This window comes from Beauveria bassiana (genome assembly GCF_000280675.1).
Source record: "Beauveria bassiana ARSEF 2860 unplaced genomic scaffold BBA_S00079, whole genome shotgun sequence".
Lineage (NCBI taxonomy): Eukaryota > Fungi > Ascomycota > Sordariomycetes > Hypocreales > Cordycipitaceae > Beauveria > Beauveria bassiana.
Genome location: NW_007930914.1, coordinates 26,747 through 45,014, shown reverse-complemented (window position 1 = coordinate 45,014; position 18,268 = coordinate 26,747). Strand labels below are relative to the sequence as shown.

Genomic DNA, 18,268 nt, shown 5'->3' with positions numbered 1-18,268 from the left:
ACTATAATTTTATAAGTTAAAAAAATATACTTTATAAATTCTAAAATATTCTAATAACCTATTTAAATAAGTCTTAAAATAACTATATTTTTTCTCTTTATTATATATAAAGGTATATTATATAATAATAATTAGTTATTTAATAATTTTTATAATTACTAATAATATTGAAATTATTACTTTCTCTTTTATATTTATTTATTATAACTTACTTCTTTTTTATTCTTTATTTTTACTTTCTTATAGCTATATAGATAACTAATTAATTTTTAAAATAATATCTCTTACTTATATTTATAAAATCTATTTTATTTTATATAAGCTTAATATCTTCTTTATAATCTAATTATATTAATCTTATAGCTTTTTTATAGAACTTTTTTATAATCTTTTTCTATAATATTTTAATATATTGAAACTATTTTATTATTACTCTATTAATATAAATTTATCTTTAAAGATAATATTATCTTAATATTTAACTTATTTTTCTTTGTCTTCTTTTTCTTTAGCTTTTTTATATATTTTTCTCTTCTACTAGAAATAGTAGATATATCCTCTCTCTAAAGTATCTTACTAGGCAGCTAGTTAAATATCTTTCTTTAGAGATAAATATAAAGTATAAAGAGTAAACTGTATCCTATGTAGCTTCTGCAGCGTACGGATGTAAAGGCTGTGCCTTTACAGCGTATACTAGGCAAAAAGTCCTCGAATTTAGCGCCTCACGACGGCCGGCCACAGGTGTCTTCAATAACGTATTGCGTTCAATCATTACGTGTTGTTAGATGGCTGTTCTTTGTGCCGGGCGCTGTTCTAGAGCGTCCTTTTTTGTTACACCTAGAAGATGTGCCTCCGGCTGGGTCTAAACCAGCGGCCGTGTTGAAGAATGTCTCTCATGAATAACCACCACACGATGGGGGTTTATTGCATACCGCGAGGGGTGTAGCCACTGGCGCTGCGAGGACATCAAATGGGAGGGGCATAGCGATATGGCAGACCAAAAATAAGGTGCAAGACCCGTAAACGGGCAACCCGTTTAACCGAAGAATCCGGCAAACCCTAGCCGCACTGGGAAATGTAAACTGTCATACTGTCACGCACCAGCCACTATGTTACCCGTCTTCAAGGGTCCATGTGTAGGTGGAAATGGAATCAAAAAAAAATTCTGGTAGAGGTGTGGCACCTGGCTCACACCCCACTGTATTTGGAATCATCAGTATTTATTACGGAGTAATCCGCGGCAGGTGCCCGCAATGGTGCCACGCGGGTGACAAAACAGATCGTCGACAGGGGCAGATTGTGATTCCAGAAAAAAAAACGTGGATCAGATCATAGAAGACGGAGCTAAGGGAAGGGAAGTCGCATACGCTTAAGAGCTTGCAGCAGGAGTTATTTGGCATCTAACAACGGGTCTAGGCGCGACGATAGATATGACAGGTTCAAAGCCGCCTACAACGCCTGATGCGGGGACGCACTAGGCGCCCTCAGCCTCACATCAGGGCCGCAAGTCTTATTACCGCCTACCTAGCTATACTAACCCACTACACATAATATGGCCTGAATGAATACGGTATACCGTTCTCCTTTTTGGCCGAGTATCCACGACTTCTATCCAAAGTGGGAATATCTTTAAACTTTCACCGTCTGAATCAGCTAATATACCATGTTGAACCAATATGATATGTAAAGGAAGAGAGCGAACGGAGATATAGACAATAAAAAGTTTTTATTGCCCTTACAAATCACGGACTTATTCAACTCGCACGTTATATTCCTCATGCTCTTTACTCTTGTGTATAAAGTCTTCTTGAAATCGCATCTTCTTGATAAATTTCCAACAGCGTCAACCTTACCAAGTCCTCTTTACTTACAGCCAAGAGCTCGCGCTCTTGATATCAATTATTGATCAAGCATCCGTTTGCAATTCTCATCACTGGCCATTTGACATAATGAAGGCCCATCCATCTGTTGGAAAGGCCATCTGGCTAGCCGGCTGTATTAGGCCCTCGCTAGCACTCAATGTGCCCTATGAGGACGGACTGACAATGGGACAAGGGTATGGTGTCTGCCAACTTTTTTGAACCTTGACGTACTAACTGCAGTAGGTATAATACTTTCCTCGGTCAAGGTCTACTTCACAATGCCGTTATGATCGGGTCTGCCTCCAAGCGATCCGAAGAACCTGCCGACAACAACTCGACTGGCATATTTGATTTCACAGAGCCAAATCCAGTTATGCCTGGCGTGAGCCTGAATGAATACTTTACGGCACCTACGTCGGAGGAGCTTGCCAGGGTCGTTGAGGAGGCAGAAAAAGCTTCATCTGATAAGGAGAAAAGGGACGGTGACAGTAAAATGATTTCCGACACAAAGATGACCATGCCAGGATGCCCAGCCGATATTCGATCACAGATTGAATTTGTATCCGACTACACGTCTTATTTGAAGGCTCTTGGCGTAAATGCGGCATCAACTATCTCGGGATATGGTCAATCAGCTTCTGTGTCAGGCGGCTATCTTGATGAGTCGACATTCTCATCTAATACCTTGACCTACATTGCGTCAATCAGTATCAACAAACAGCGTCGATTCTCCGATGAGACATTCACATTCAACACTGAAAAATATGAGGCCAACCAAAGACCGTTTCCTACAACCTTTGGGAATCGCTACATTCAAGGTACGTTATCGAATTCCTTTCGTGAACATCAAGTCTAATTGCTATACTAGGTTTCGATATGGGCGGTAAACTCATGGCCCGAATTATGCTTACCTTTGACGAATCATCTAGCAAGGAAGAAATCAAGGCTACGTAAGTCCAGAGGAGCTTCATCTTGGAATCAAGGGCTAACAATTTCTAGTGCTGAGGCCTCATTCGGTTTCTGGGGAGTCTCTGGAAACCTTAGTACTGACGTCAAAAACAACCTTGAAAAGTTGAGCAAGAAGGCAAAAGTAACTGTCAACGTCTTTTATCAAGGCGATATCGGTAGACAGCTACAGAGCAAATCAGACCCTTCCGACAAGTCAAACTCTGCTCAGCAAATATTTGAAACGGCCAAATCATGGTCAGACACATTTCTTGATATGGCTTGCGGTCATGATTACCGTTACGAGGTTCTACTTGATCGATACACCAACACTGGAAGCTTCCCCCAGAATGTGTCGATACCACACTACACTTCTGCGGGCGCGATTGCCTACCTGGTCTTGGGGGGGATGGTCAAGAATACGGAACTGCGGAAAACTCTACAGAGTCGTAAGATGCCAATCACTCCTATCAACGTCCATGCAATATCCTAACTCGCGGTTATAGAAGGAGTCTTGAGCCAGGAGGAGGACCTTAGGATCCAACAGGACGAAATCGAATTAATCGACGCCCAGAAGACATGGGTATGTTTCTAGTCAGCTCACGTCTACACTGGCATACTAATATAATATATCAGATTCGAGAAACTGCTAGGGATCCAAGCAATGCTCAGAAAACAGCCGATACACTCTTCAAGCGCTCCAGTGATTATTTGAAGAAATGGACCTCACACCTGGTAAGTGACTTGCGTCTAATATATAATCAGCGCTAACGGGAAATAATTAGGCCCCAGAGTCTCCCTATGTTGACATCAAGGCCTTTAACCAGTTTGAAACGCTTAGAGATCCAGACACAAAGGCCGTGACTACATATGACTGCAGCCAGTGGTATGAATCGTATGGTCAAGGCGGCTGGACCTGGTCCAGATTCCGAGTCTGCGTTCCGGCGCAAACAGAGGTGTTCAAGCTCGCTGTGTTCCGGGAAAGGGGCCAGTATCTTTGGGGGTCGGCTTGGTATTGGGAGAAAGACGCCTATCCTTCCTACGTGACAGCTGGGGTGGACTTGAAGAGAATCGATGGCAAGCCGGGTTCTTGGAAGTTCAGCTCGGGTGAGACTACCAGCAAGTCGATCAACGTCCACGGTAGTCAAGAGAAGCTCCAGCCCGGAAGATACAAGGTCCTGGCCAACTTTTACCAGATGGGCCCCTACTGGGATGAGACACCACTAAGCAAGGTGGTTGACTTTGACATTACCGTGACTAGATCAAACTAGGGAAGTGTACTTGGTCTCTTGATTGATGAGAAGGACTCGGAAAACGCTGGATTCGAGTCGCTTGATGCTGCATGAGCTGCTTCAACAGAGTTCTGCCGCTTTTGGAGGCCCTTGAGGATACAGGATATTCAACATTACCATGCATCTACTCGGGGATAGTATAATAGGAACGTTTTTAGACACTGCTCAAAATCAAAATTAATAAATCACTAATTACTTTCGCTTATTATTTACTTATCTATCCGAGGGATGACACAGTACTTCCACTATTAGCTGTTGATGTTAGAATCTTTAAGAAAGTCCTAAACCACACATTAGATCGCCGCTCTTTCCCTGCCACTATACAACGCAGATGCCGTCGTCATCCCATCGTTCACTCCCTACCCCCTTTCGCACAATGAACAAGTCTTGAGCGTCCCACTTTCTCTTGATCTGACTTAGTGCTGGATAATTATCCCCCCAGAACGACGACTGAAAGTCTGGTTCGAAGCCATTACCCTCGTTCATATAGGACCCCATCGTCTCCCCAGGTAGCTTCAACGCCTTTAACATGGGTCCTTGAACGTGCGTCAGCTCCATCTGAGTTTTCCGTTGCTCGTATAATGTCGTGTTCGAGGACCATCCTCTCACAATGGTGATGTGGCTCAGTGTGCGTCTCCATGCTGGATGTATAGAAGATGATACCGTGTTGCCGTTGTCGGCAACGGCACCACCAGAGACAATGTTGCCAGAAATTGCTTCGTTTGGAGATAGCTTGATACGGGAAAAGGTGTCTGCGATCTGTGATGGCCCCTTGGCAGACTCTATAAACGCTTTAGAGACAAGCCGAGAGGTCAACGCTGCTGCAACACCGCCGTGATCAGAGCCACTCAGGGTCTCTCTATAGTAATCACTTAGCCGACCGACAGAACTTATGTTGAACTGAAAGGTCGATCCGGAGCTGCGGATGTTTGAGCCAGATGTGCGGGTAAGCGCCAATGATAGTGATTCAAGTTCGGAAATGAACTCTTGGGGTTCTCTCTCCACAAGAGAAAATTGGAGTATCATAAGTGCTCGGGGTTTACTGGGGTTGCCATCAGCACTGCTCGGCATCGACGTATTTGGATAGGTGACATGGAGGCCGGAGGCGCCGAGGTCGTTGATCCTAGACAAGTGTTCGTATAGTCGCTGGGTGAGAGACCAAAAGACCTCGTCTGCCACCGGACTGCTTATCTGCAGAGTAGCAGTTGTGATGCGTGGGTTTTCATGAGCTCGGAGAGTAGCGCTAGTAATTACGCCAAAAGTTCCGCCGCCGCCACCTCGGAGAGCCCAGAAGAGATCCTGGTTTTGATACTCATTGGCATGGACCAAGGTTCCCTGTTTGCATAATGTCAGTATGGGTAGTATAACATGCGGCGGCAACACCAACATTTGCTGTAACCACATCAAATTGCAAGACATTATCGGATGCCATTCCCTTCCATGGACCTAAGATGGAGTGACCACCACCTTGCAGGTAGCCACCTGCGGCTCCTACAGTGCTGGAGTACCCCGCAACAACCGAGATGTTCTTGTCCGCACAGAACTGGTATAGATCGTAGGCTTGGACTCCGGCATCGACAATGACGGCGGGACTTGAGACATGAGAAATGTTGTTTGCCCCCGCTGGGAAGAATCTTTGAGCGTATGAGATGTTCTTCATAAAATGGGTGAAGATTTGGAGAGAGTGTGGCGCCAGCGAACGTCCCGCCATGTCATAGCCAGTGTTTTTGACCACCAGTCGAATGTTGTTCTCAGAGGCAAACTGAACCGCTGCTGCGATGTGACTAGCCGACTCAACGATGGCAGAGTACAAAGAGATCCGCCCTTGACCACAAGGAATATTTGTGGCCGTGTCGGGGTAGCAGCTTTGCAACGCTTCCGGTAGCGCCTCCCAGTTTGTCCATTGGCTCGAGCCTGTCTTTTGTGAGCCCAAGGCTTGTACGAGGTCAAGTATGAGCAGGAATTTGACGAAACCTTACCTGGAGTAGCAGCTCGGAATGAGGAGTTGGCTGACTGGCTTCGGATAAAGCTGCATTTTGTGACGTCGAAGTCAGGCAGGTGACAGGGTTTGGCAAGAGGTGTTACCGTATGCAGGTTGCCGTTGAGCGTCATATTCAGTGTGTCCCAGTCACTATTTGAAGGCCAGCACGGCTCTCCTGGCAAACAGCGGCATCTGCGACTAGAGCTTGAGCTGGCCGTGCACAGGAACGGCAAGACGCCTATCAGAAGTCTCATCATTGTGGTGGTTCTATAGCTGACTTCTTTTTATTCTGTCACTTGTCTGTCTCTCTTGGCATTTTTTAGTACAGTGAAAGTTCGCGCGAACTTCCGACCTCCGATAATGAAGGTGTTCGATTTTTAGATGGTTTCGCAGACTTACCATGGCAAGTTTAGGGTAGCGCAGCATGACGCATGCGTTGAAGAGTTCAACGGTCGGATCCGCAACCCCGCCCCCGCAACCCGCCAGGCATGTTTTTGGGTGAGATCTGCGGATGGGTTGGTGAGACCCTTGTTGTTATCGACGGAGAAGGCGCAGAAGATGGCCGTTTCCATGTATAGCTATCCGATCCTAGCTGGGTCAGACGGAAAGAAGTTGGCGACTTGCCCTTGTCCATCGAGCAGGTGCTATTTAAGCTCCTTGACGGCTTGTGCGAGACCTCTTTGTCGGGCTGGTGGAAGTTGAAAAGCTGAGTCATGGTCAAGGTCAGTTTCAAACAGAAAGCCAGAACGTGGGCCGTTCAAAACGCGCTGTGGTCCAGGCCCGCCTTTTTCGCTTCAACCTGCACCGGATCGCTGTCATAGCCTACCTACATTGGATTAGCTACCTGAACATCAGCCGCCTCACCACCGAGAACTGCGCACCACAACTCCACCATGCCTTCACATCGAGTTCGACAGATAGCCGTTCCGGCCGAATGGTCGGGAAGTGGCACCGGACGTGTCATCAGACGAGGCACTGGACGTCTCTTCCCCAGCAAATTTAGCCCGCCTTCAACGACTTCTACTCCCGAAGCATTGTTCCCAGCCGGCATTAGCTATGAAGCCATCCCGCCCGTCACTCGATTTATCCGTCGCGACGATCCGCAACAACTATTGATCTATGCCGATGGTGCCTGTCTCAACAACGGACAACCCAACCCGAGAGCGGGATGGGCATTCGTCTTCAAGCCCGAATCCGACCAGTCCACCGGCATTGCGTCGGGGCGCCTTGAGCAGAAAGGACCATTTGGCGACGAATCCACCCAGACCAGTAACCGAGCTGAGCTTCGAGCTGTCCTTGCGGCACTCCGCTTTCGGTACTGGCGAGGCGAGGGCTTCACGACGTTGGTACTCGCCACTGACTCGGAATATGTCGCCCAAGGCGCCACGGCGTGGGTTCGAAGCTGGGTACGCAATGGGTGGACGACGAGCACCGGTGCCGAAGTCAAGAACAAGGATTTGTGGGAGATGCTTCTCGGAGAGATTGAGTCGTGGGACGAGAGGGGTTTGAAGATTCAATTCTGGAGAATCCCTCGAACGCTGAATGTCATGGCGGATGACGCCGCCAAGCAAGCTGCTACGAGGGTGGAAGCCCCGGATCGACACTACGACATTAGTGGCATCCTGACATGATGCCTATCTGAAACAGTCCGCAATACATATACCGGCATGCAAAATGCCGTGATTGTCTGGCATGACATGGAGCTTTGGGTTAGGCAAACTAGTGCACAGTATCGACGGCACTTGTTATACTTGGGTCTTTTGCGCGCTTTTGTGCCATAGTTAAGCTTGAATACTGACAGGTTGATTGTAGAAGCACATCCTTCATTAATGAGTAGTTTAATCCTAACCCTCGAATACTGACTACTTGACGCAAATGCAGTTGGCGTGCTGTGATGGTGGCCAAGGCTCACAGTCGAAAATCTGCTCGTATCAGCCAGAATTCTGTACTGCCCAGAAACAATAGAAGTGGACAATTGCTCAAAAAAGGTGATGTGATTTATTCCAAGCTATCAACCGGAGTAGCGCTGACTGCCAGCGGGGCGGCCCCTACATTGGCGCCCCCGCTAGCGGTACCCCGTTACTTAAGCTTTATTCGCACCGCCGGCGGTGTACCCATTATCCCCCGGACTGCAGCCTTAATAGATTAGATTAGCTTTACGCTTAGGCTACTTTGCTTCTACCCTGCCGTGCGATATATTTATTATAATATGGTATTGTCTAAATACAGAGCAATTAAAAGGGGCTTACATGCATAAGTATAGGTAAAGCTGCAGTTGTGACGTCTTATCTTGCCTGGCTTGAGAGTAACGCGCGCGCCGTCTTAGCTGAGCGACAGAAGGATTACTGGCAGTAGTTAGGGTATTGCAGCTGTAGCGACGTAATATAGTGCGAGTAAGGTGGCTTAAACATTCGCGTAGCACTTGAGACTTCCATTTTGACAACGCTGCTCCTTGCAGCCGAGGCTGTCTGTCGAAAATAGATCCTAGTCTATAGCCGAAAGTCTAGCCGCAAAAGAACTTTTTCTTTGTGATGCTCGGATTCGGCTCATGTCCATCGTCATTTGCTCCGACCGGGACGCGCAGCGATTGGCTAGAGCGTAAGGCGTTGCTATAGGTGATTTATAGACTAACCTAAGAGCCAAGATTCGTATTGTCTATGTTAATGATGGAGTCAAAAAACCAGCCGAGTTTGGTGGTAAATGACTCAAAAAACGCTGGTAATTGTCTTGCTTGGCTATAGGACAAGGCAATTTTACGTGTTGCTGCGCTTGGCAGCGCATAGACAGCCACTAAATAAAGTTCGATAATGTAATTTTATAACTCATGAGTCGGCAGCCTTTATGCGTGCCCTGCCTGCTAAGGAGTACCGAGATCTTTGATAGAGGAGATGCAGCAGTTTGTGCAGTGAAAAAAGCAATAATAGACCCTGGTAAAAACGGTTAGAATTACTCTGTGCAGCGAGCTTTAGACACGGCAGAGTCACCAAGAAAATATAGCTCGTGTCGTGGCGGCGTTGGCAGCCTTACAGGACGAAGATTTGGACGCTGTAAGTTAGCGTGTACTCAAGATTAACTGGCAAAGCAATGGGTATAAAGAGTGGGCAGGAAGCTTCCCAATAAGTAAAAGATTGAGCGCTACCATAGGAAAATTCAAGGCCTTTGCATTCGCTTTTCTTGAAACGCTTTACATTCGTTGTTGTTCAACGCATATACCTTTCATTTTCTTTCGAAGAGCCACTCAACACTCGTTCCATACCAACATCGGTTTCCCTCTGTATCGTTCTTTGAAGGGAGCCATGATTATCACCCGCGTTCTACTTGCTCTGCTCTTTGGCTCCAGCAGCCTGGCAGCAGATTGCAAGAGCTATCGTGTCGACAGAGCCAAACTTGCAGAACTTGGAGAGGCGGTTGAGAACCGCGTCGCCACAGAGAAAGCCCCCGGTGAGGTTTGCCACAACGGCGACAGTGGTGCTTGTGACGCTCTGAAGAAAAAGTTCAAGACACATGAGTTTCACTCGTAAGTCGATTCCCATTGGAACGCTACTGCATTTTTCGGGGTTGCTTATTGGCGCAGCCAGCATCCCATCTCCGTGGCATGGAACCAATACACCAACGATACGTGCTTGCCCGATCCCGCGGCTCCCTGCAGCAACGATGGCTACCCTCTGCATGTCGTCAATGCTTCGACCGCCGAGCATGTGCAGCGGGTCGTCGAATTTGGTACGTCACCAAGACTCTACTAAAAGCTATCGTGGCGATTCTGACGTCCATAGCTCGTGAGAATGCCGTCGCTCTAAACATCAAAAACACTGGCCATGACTACCACGGTCGTTCTAATGCGCCCTACGCGATCTCGCTTTGGACTCACAGCATCAATAGCCTCGTCCGCAACCCCACATCATTCCAGCCAAAAGGTTGCGACGAGGCTTTCACTGGATCCTCGATTACCGCTGGGGCAGGTGTGCAGATGGGCCGTATTTACGAATTCCTTGAGCCTCTTGGCGAAACTGTCATCGGAGGAACTAGTACAAGCGTCGGACTGGCTGGATATGTCATGGGCGGCGGACATTCCATCATCTCAGGCAAGTACGGTCTGGCTGCAGATAACGTACTGGAGTTCGAGGTAGTGCTCCCAAATGGTGAGATTGTTCACGCCAATGAATGCCAAAATGACGACCTCTTCTGGGCTCTGCGTGGTGTAAGTCCTTATTCATTATCCGGCAAGACTTGATGAAGGCTTACTCAACCAGGGCGGTGGATCAACTTATGGCATTGTCACCTCCATCACGACCAAAACTGTGCCCACGCCGAAAATCACGGCCTCGACGTTTACATTCTTCATCAACCCCGACGATCCGCAGGCCCTCAATGTGACGAGTTTCTTTATCAGCAAGCTTCCCAATATGGTCGAACAGGATGCCAACGGTTACTTGACTAGCCTTCACAAGTCACCACATCCTCTGAAGCCGAATCCCGCGGGCCCCTTTTTCACTGGCATTCTCGGATCCATGGTGCTCGTCGACAGCGAGGACCAAGAGAAACTTGAGAATATGCTACGAGACGTGGAGGAGGAAGCCAAGGAAAAGTTCCCAGCAGTCGAGCTCAAGATTATCCAGACAACAGTCTACGACTCTCTGCTCCAATATCTTACAGCTTTTTCGAGATTCCTTCCTAACAATGCAGGCAGCAACATGCACATTGACTCGAAGCTCGTGAGCGCCGACATGCTGCGCAATGAAGAAGTTGTACATGAAGTCAATCAGCGTGCAGTTTCTCGTGGCCCCTCCTCTACCATGGGCATGCTTGTTGTTGGTGGCAAAGGTCTGCGCGACGCCCAACCCGTCGGCGGCAGCAATGCGGTCCACCCAAGCTGGAGGAAGACAGTTGCATCAGTCTGTGAGTATACCTCGCCGCTAACCAATATCCAGGTTCCCGCATTATACATCTTCTTTACTTACATCGTGCACAGTTGTCACCGAGAACTTTGCTCCATTGAATGCCGAAGCCCGTCATAATGCTATAAGCAGCCTCCAAAAGACACTCGAGCCGTTTGTTAACCTGGACCCAAGCATGGGAAGCTACAGCAATGAAGTGAGTTTATAGAGAGATGAAGGGTTCATGTCGTGTGTTAATCAAGTTTTCAAGGCTCTCGCCGGTTCGAACTGGAAGATGGAATTTTGGGGCGACAACTATGATAAACTGGTAGAGATTAAGAGGAAGTATGATCCTGAGGATCTTCTATGGTGCCACCCTTGCGTTGGTAATGAGAGGTGGGAGCGACAGAGTGACGGTCTAGTTTGCAAGGTCACTGAAGAAGTGTGATTACAACAGAAATGACACCTCAAAACCGGCTGCCCTGGTATCTTTTGCCTAGGAGAGGCCTTAGCTATGCTGCTTCAACCTGTGTAATTGCAACGAGAGGTCCGAAATAGTCCGTTGATAGTATCTGTAGATTGACATATTCTATATAAGCCGATGATTGCAATGTCGAATGGTATATTCTTTCCAACTTTCTCCTCGTCAGCTCCAATCTACCACTCTCTTCATCAAACTCCTCATCCTCAAACTTTCTCCTACACATGTTTTCCTTTCATGTCTTCCCCCTTCATCAAGATTGAATTACAGCTCTCTACTCTTGCCCTCCTCGCCTTCGCTGGCGGCCTCGCCTCGGCCGCGAATGTTGGCGTCCGGCATCATCGACACCAAGAACGACGGCCTGGGTGGCACCATCACCGTCACGAATGACACAGTTCTGGCCTTCAGGCAGTACACACTCGAGTCAGTCTTGACGTTCGCCCTCTACTGGAGGGGCTCCAAGACGAGCGACCTCCCGAAAGGCTTCCGCATCAATAACGAGCGCGTCAGCGCCGCTAACACAACCGACTCCAATATAAAGGTTTATAACGTCCTACTATATTCACTTGTCTACTTTTCTTTCCACAAATTACCTATTATAGACTACTATAACCGTTTATATGTTGACTCTTCCAGCTGGTTCACTCTTTCTAAGGATTCCTTTTTCCCTAACCCGAGCCTAATCCGCCCTCTAATGAGAGATCCCGATCCTGGCTTTTGGCCGCTAGCAGATAGGCGTATCAGGTACGCTAGCAATCGAGCACTGACCCTTGGTCACGCAGTCGTCACTCTCCTTGGCGCAGCTCACATATAGCGACTTGAAGTTCCAGCCGCCCGACCACAGCGTCCGGCACATGTTCCTGCTCGCGTAGCCATAGCCGAACCAGAGTCCGCCGTCGTCGCCGCAGTTGGCTTGCTCGTAGTAGCTGATGCGGATCTCGCCGTCCGGGCAGTTGCCTGCGTCCGAGATGTCGAGGCTGCCAACCGCGCAGTCCGTGTTGATGCACCTGCCGGCGCCTCCGACGACGGCGACGTCATCGTGTGTGGTGCCCGTGCAGTCCGTCTTATAGCGCGTCTTAACGTGGAAGGCAACGTCATCATTCGCGCGGCAGACGCCCTGCTGTGGTGAGGGGGCCGGCTTGCACTGGCCCTTGCTCACGCAGTCGTCGGCTTGCTTGGCGCAGCTCACGTTCAGCGACTGGAAGTTCCAGCCTTCGGACCACAGCCCGCGGCAGGTCCCTCGGCTTCCGTAGCCGTAGCCGTACCAGTCGCCAGAGCATCCCTTGTTCTGCCAGTAGCTGATGCTCACTTGGCCGTCCGGGCAGTTGCCTGCGGCAGCAATCTCGAGGCTGCCGACGTCGCAGCTCGTGTCGATGCACTGGCCGATGCTGCCCTCGGAAATGGTCACGTCGTTGTTCACTTTGCCGCCGCAGCTGGTCGTGTAGCGCGTCTTGAGGCTGAAAGCATTGTTGGCGGTCGGCGGGTTGGAATCGTGGGCGTCAAGGCACTCTTTCTCGGACTTATAGGAATAGACTCGGGTAAAGAATTCGATGACTTCTGCATCGTAATATTCTGGGTTAAAGAACTTGCAGAAGTAACCCTCTCCGCACACTTGATCCACCTCCTCGCGGGAGAGAGGAGTTGTAAAGCTATGTTCATAGAGGCGAGCCAAAACCTGATGGCAAGGGCTTGCGGGCGGTCCCTCGTGCGCGGCGAGACACTCCGCCTCATCGTCAAAGCCGAACTTTCTCACGATTTCAGTCACCAGATAACCGCTGACGTTATAGTCGAACGTTTGACAGACATCGGCCGTCCCGCACTCCTGTTCTACTTCCCGCAGCGTGTCAAGGGCAAGCATGGAGCGCAACGTCTCAACGCACTTCTCGGTCGGCTGCGGCACCCAGGGCAGCTTTGATTCATCAGCGGCCTGTGGCATGGCCCTGCCCAATGCCGCGGTGAGAAGAATAGTAACAACGGCCTTCATTGTGATAAACTATTTGTAGAACTTGGCGGCTCCGATTTATAATTAGCTGTAGGACCAAATAGAATTAACAGGTGATAGCGATGACGAACCAGGTCGATGAGTATGGAAGACAACAGAGTGTAGTAGATGAGAATAAATCAGTGTTTCTGCTTGTGTTGCCAGAATAATTCTTAGTAACTGGTTCTGCGTGTATATATATATATATGAGGCTATACACTTTCTGAAATGCAATTTAATTAGACAAGGTTCTGGCCACTACGCAGCCATGATATCGAGTAGTAGATATCAATATAGACATACGACACTATCTGCCCATAAAATCCGAGTCATGCGAAAGAAGAATACAATAAAACATACGACCTAGTGTTAGGGTTGAAAGCCACTCTACTCAATCCACCGGGGTTATGGTAAGTAGAGTAGACGTGTAAATCCATGAGTAGATCCACTGCGCTATAAGCAAATATCATTGGTGTAATAGTACCCATCGTTAAGGCTGATGGTACTTGCTAGCAGGGCGCGCAATTTTAAATGCGCGCCTGGGCGCCCCCTGTATTGGCCGCCGATATCCGTCCGAGAGGCTTCGTGCTGGCCAATGACGTGGGTTTCCGATCGGAAGGCCGACGTCGAGGACTTTGACGTCGTACCACACCCGGCCAAGGCCGTCAGGGGTCGGTACTGTCAAACAAGATCAGTCAGCTAGGAAGTGTAAAAAATGCCATGGTATTTGAATAATATGTGAGGAATTGTACAACTAAAAATTTGCTTTGCTTGAGCCTAACTGTGTGCTCTCATCCACTCAGGAAGTTCCAAGAGGTCACTTCGTTCAGCCACGCGTAGTTTTCGACGTCGACATCGAAATTAATGTCGTCGAAGTTAATGTCATTAAAATTGATATCATCGAACCTGAGGTTGAGATCAAACCCACCCACGACCTGATTGCTGTTATTTGAAGGGAAGTTGTAGCTTATTTTCAGGTTGCTCATTGCCTGCTGTTCCAGCAACCCCAATCTTGGCTGCGGTGTGGCTGTCGCCGAAAGAATCTTGGCGGACAATATTCGAAGTGCTGCGACACATTTATGCGCCGACTGGCTAACGTGTTGCAGCCTCTCAAAAACGTGAATTGCTTGCTCCCAGGACTGGTTGATGCCCTCGACAGGAAAGACGTCGGGGCGCAATTTGGCGGCGATGAGTACCGTCGAAGCCGAGAACAGGTAGTACAGACGGTACCACCACGCAGGCAACAGTCCGACCGTGCCATCTGAGACTTGGTGATCAAAAAATGTCTTGATGGTGGCTCTCGCTGTGGCGACACATTCTAGCGCGCATTGCTTGCGCAGTTGAGATGCGAGTCGTTCCGTGTCTGATTCTGTATCCGCCTGCGGCAGGCATACCAAGCTGAGGATAGGGCGGAGAAGCAGGATCCTCGCATGCAAGAAGCGCAGGCGAAGAATAATACTTGGCCGTGCCGCGATGGTCCCCAGAGAGTGTTGTTGCAGCTGTTTTGGAAGACCATGTTCCCATTCGGCCATTTCGCCGTCGATCTGGACAATGTTTGCCAGGTCGCTGGCAGCTCTCTGGCTTGGCTTTATACGTTTTGTGCGACCGGTTGGGGTGGAATATAACGTCTCGACCAATCTGTGAGTTATTTCATAGAGCTCGGCAGACTTGACGAAAAATGCGACGTCGGTTGAGTCATTGGGTATTTGCGTGTCCTCTTCCGCGATAGCTGGTAGGGGAACAGAGCTGGCAAGCTCAGCAGATATCATTGCTGGACGGCCATGAGTGAGGGCGACCATTCTATAATCTCGTCAGTGATTTTCGCCACTATGGTAATAGCTCAGATACTCACCTGTCCATCAGAACACACCCGTGCCATATTTTGCGATAGCGCTGTTGTTCTACTGTGGGCGATTTTGCAGCCGAAGTCTCAGCCAAGTGCAATCCTAGGCTCTGGGCTGTCCTGACTGCGAGCCCTACTACCATCCAAGTTTGATGCGGTGAATTCGTAGATTGTAGATATTGGCTGGTAATTAGCAAGTATTGGACTACTTCAAGACTGCCGGAATCCCATGTGGTGACATCAACGAGATCTTGGGCACGCTGAAAGTAGTCCTGGCTTGTGTCGTTCCGGGCTGTGGCGTCCTGACCTTCATGCAATTGGGTCGAGAGGGCAAAAACAATGTTTAATGAAGCCATAAATACAGACTCATCGGTATTAAAAGGCTGGCCAGCAAACAGGCGAGCATACCGGTCCTGCCAGTCTTCCTTGTTCAGAAAAGGGTACAGCGGGTCGATATATAGCCAGTATGTGCGCATCAACTCGTCGGCCAGCCTTCGCGTAGGTAAAAGCACATTTTTCGGGCCATGGCGACATTTGGATACCGATCGAGGTGGCTGCGAGATTCTTGGCCCTTGACTCCCCACAGGATAACTATTGAGTGAGTGGCCCAGGCGGGCGTCGATGGCGGCTTTGATCTGCGCAGTAAAAGAGCCCGCGCTGCTGCTGCCAAAAAATTCAGTCGTGGTGTCGTCACAAATCGCCGTCATTGAGTCAACAGTCGGCGAGTTCCCGGGCTCTCTCGCTTTTGACGATGATTGCGGTTGGGAGAAGCCAGAGCTGGTGGAACTCGGCTTCGCGGCAAGCGGCCTATGGGCAGGGTGAAGGCTGCCGCGCGGTGGTTGCCATGTACCAGCCTGCGATGCAGTGGGACCACTTGTTGGTGGAATAATATCGCCATCAAATGCCTTGTCACGTTTCGTCATCGACGCCGCATTTGCGCCGCTGGGCGAAGAGTGATTTGAGTCGGAACCATAGTGACACTTGTCGCGGTGGTCCAGCTTGCGGGAACAATTACCACACCCTAAATAAAATACAGTCAGCATTTCAAGTTTCGGGAGAGGCCAAGATGAAACAATTTGCAGGGTTATGGCATACCTGGCCGGGCGCCGTCACACTTGACCTTGCGACTCCTGCAGCGATCGCAAGCGACTTCTATCTTGAGTCTCTTTCTGCGACGGACCAGCGGCACCGACGGCGGCAATTGGCCGTCTCTAGGTGGAATCGGTGCGGACATGTCATTGATAGGTCTGCAAGCTTTCCGAGCCGCGAGACGCAAACATGCAGTAAAGAGACTAAGCAATCGTCGCTTAGTTCGGCCGGTGGTACATGACGAAGTTATCAGCGCCTGGAGCGAGATGTTGTAAGATCAAGGTGGAGTTCTCCACCAACTTATTAGCACGAGAGCCGGATGACCGAATCCAGCTTCTCCGTTCAGAACTATAAATATCACTACAGCTGTTTCTGAATTGAAACCTACTTATCAAGATTATTCAAGAGACTTGCGCCGTTTTGCGGACGGGATGTTTCGTCGAAACGTGAAAGGCGTGGGCGGTGCGGCCTAACAAGAATTTACACCTTGACAAGAAAAAAGTGGTCAGGTTGCCTTTGACCTAGAGACGCTCATCTATAGTCGCCTCATCCTTTCTTCTGGAGAGCTTCCAGGCTGTGTGCTGTGGGTGCTTGCAGGGAGATAACACATCCACTACGGCTTGGCCTTCACAATCTACAGCCCTTCTCCCCTTGCCAAGGGTTTTATCAGCTGGTTATTCTTGAACTCTGACCGCGTCTTCTAGCCCCTGACTCGCGCCGTTGAAAGCAAGCCCCGATTTCCTAAACACTGGGCCGGGCTCCATATAAACCATGACCCCGCGATCGTTGACTTGACTCGTGCAGCAAAGAGGAAACTTGGTGGATGGGGACCGTTACGAAAGGGATCTGAACAATGTGGGCGGAGGGCGGTGATGGGTGGAGAAGAAGGAATAGGGCTGACTCCTGCCGTTACTAAATAAGTATGTCAGAGAGAATCAATTTCATTGCTGCTTTATGGGATTTGTTGAGAAAGAGTGTGTGATACTCAAAGAAAAACTGTGCTTTGAAAGGGGAACATATCGCGTTGTTGTCGAAAACATGGGAACAGTCCGGGTAGGTGATAGGTATTGTATGCTTATGTCGATATGTTCATTTCAGTAAAATCTCGCCGCCAAAATATCATGTCTACAGTGCTCTGCCAAAGCTGTGTTCTGACTGGGATGAAAACCGCGCAAAAAGAAGTGCTTGCAGTGTTGCGTCTGTTCACAGCAGGCAGATACTATTGCTCCAAAGCCAAGCCCCCATAAGTAAGCTAGACATGATCAAGATGATGCGCGGGATGTATTGTGGAAGCGAATTTATCCACCGCTACGGAAAGGAAGGAGGAAAGGAGGAAACCCCATAACCTGGCCTAAGTGCGCGCGTGTGCTCGTAGCACCAGCCAAAAGCCATGACTCTAGGGCAGCCAAAAGCATCTCACCTAGGTGGTGCATGATCTGGTGTAATGAAGATCAGCTCCTAATCTTTCCAAGCCGCGTCATTTACATAAACCTGATTTAAACTCTTCCATTTACTTAGTATAGAGTCATGCAGCTGCTTGGCGTCTTGGTGTCTTGGCTATGGCAGCCTATAGCTGAGTTGCGGCCAAAACTCATTTTACATTCTTATATCAAGGTTAACACTCTAGGGATACCCCGAAAGGGTACATAAAAGTTTTTAGTATAGTAATATATGCTTTTACGCAATATAGAGGACTATAAAGGCCTAGTATCTATATTTACTTACTAAAATAATAGTATTAACTCTACCTTATATAAACTTTTTTATATTATACCTATTACTATTATAAATATAGTCTTACCTATAGTTATAGCTTCTAAAGCTTAGTTTAATAATATAGTAAAGTTAATAGCTTAGGCGCTTATAAAGGCTAATATTCTTATAAATAAATAGCTAAATATAATATATACCTAGTTATTA

The 18,268-nt window shown here is 48.4% G+C and overlaps 6 protein-coding genes across 6 annotated transcripts; 3 read left to right on the top strand and 3 right to left on the bottom strand.

Annotated features, from left to right (window-relative positions):
* Positions 1-1,949: 1,949 nt before the first annotated feature.
* On the top strand, positions 1,950-4,078 carry BBA_09997 (uncharacterized protein; the record flags this gene model as incomplete). Its single annotated transcript, XM_008605094.1, has 7 exons — positions 1,950-2,056; positions 2,106-2,680; positions 2,731-2,812; positions 2,862-3,256; positions 3,314-3,390; positions 3,444-3,542; positions 3,593-4,078. 7 exons carry the CDS (start codon positions 1,950-1,952, stop codon positions 4,076-4,078), a joined length of 1,821 nt encoding a protein of 606 aa, XP_008603316.1.
* Positions 4,079-4,417: 339 nt separating this feature from the next.
* On the bottom strand, positions 4,418-6,337 carry BBA_09996 (FAD binding domain protein; the record flags this gene model as incomplete). The annotated part of the gene is made up of 3 exons (XM_008605093.1): positions 4,418-5,434; positions 5,487-6,034; positions 6,079-6,337. 3 exons carry the CDS (start codon positions 6,335-6,337, stop codon positions 4,418-4,420), a joined length of 1,824 nt encoding a protein of 607 aa, XP_008603315.1.
* A 636-nt stretch (positions 6,338-6,973) lies between these two features.
* Positions 6,974-7,711, top strand: BBA_09995 (RNase H domain protein; the record flags this gene model as incomplete). Its single annotated transcript, XM_008605092.1, has 1 exon — positions 6,974-7,711. The coding sequence occupies one exon, from the start codon at positions 6,974-6,976 to the stop codon at positions 7,709-7,711; it is 738 nt and encodes a 245-aa protein (XP_008603314.1).
* Positions 7,712-9,376: 1,665 nt separating this feature from the next.
* On the top strand, positions 9,377-11,402 carry BBA_09994 (FAD binding domain-containing protein; the record flags this gene model as incomplete). Its single annotated transcript, XM_008605091.1, has 6 exons — positions 9,377-9,597; positions 9,655-9,800; positions 9,854-10,278; positions 10,331-10,976; positions 11,050-11,171; positions 11,226-11,402. 6 exons carry the CDS (start codon positions 9,377-9,379, stop codon positions 11,400-11,402), a joined length of 1,737 nt encoding a protein of 578 aa, XP_008603313.1.
* Positions 11,403-12,159: 757 nt separating this feature from the next.
* On the bottom strand, positions 12,160-13,419 carry BBA_09993 (uncharacterized protein; the record flags this gene model as incomplete). The annotated part of the gene is made up of 1 exon (XM_008605090.1): positions 12,160-13,419. One exon carries the CDS (start codon positions 13,417-13,419, stop codon positions 12,160-12,162), a length of 1,260 nt encoding a protein of 419 aa, XP_008603312.1.
* Positions 13,420-14,207: 788 nt separating this feature from the next.
* On the bottom strand, positions 14,208-16,493 carry BBA_09992 (fungal specific transcription factor; the record flags this gene model as incomplete). Its single annotated transcript, XM_008605089.1, has 3 exons — positions 14,208-15,216; positions 15,269-16,280; positions 16,355-16,493. The coding sequence occupies 3 exons, from the start codon at positions 16,491-16,493 to the stop codon at positions 14,208-14,210; spliced, it is 2,160 nt and encodes a 719-aa protein (XP_008603311.1).
* Between the last annotated feature and the right edge of the window lie 1,775 nt (positions 16,494-18,268).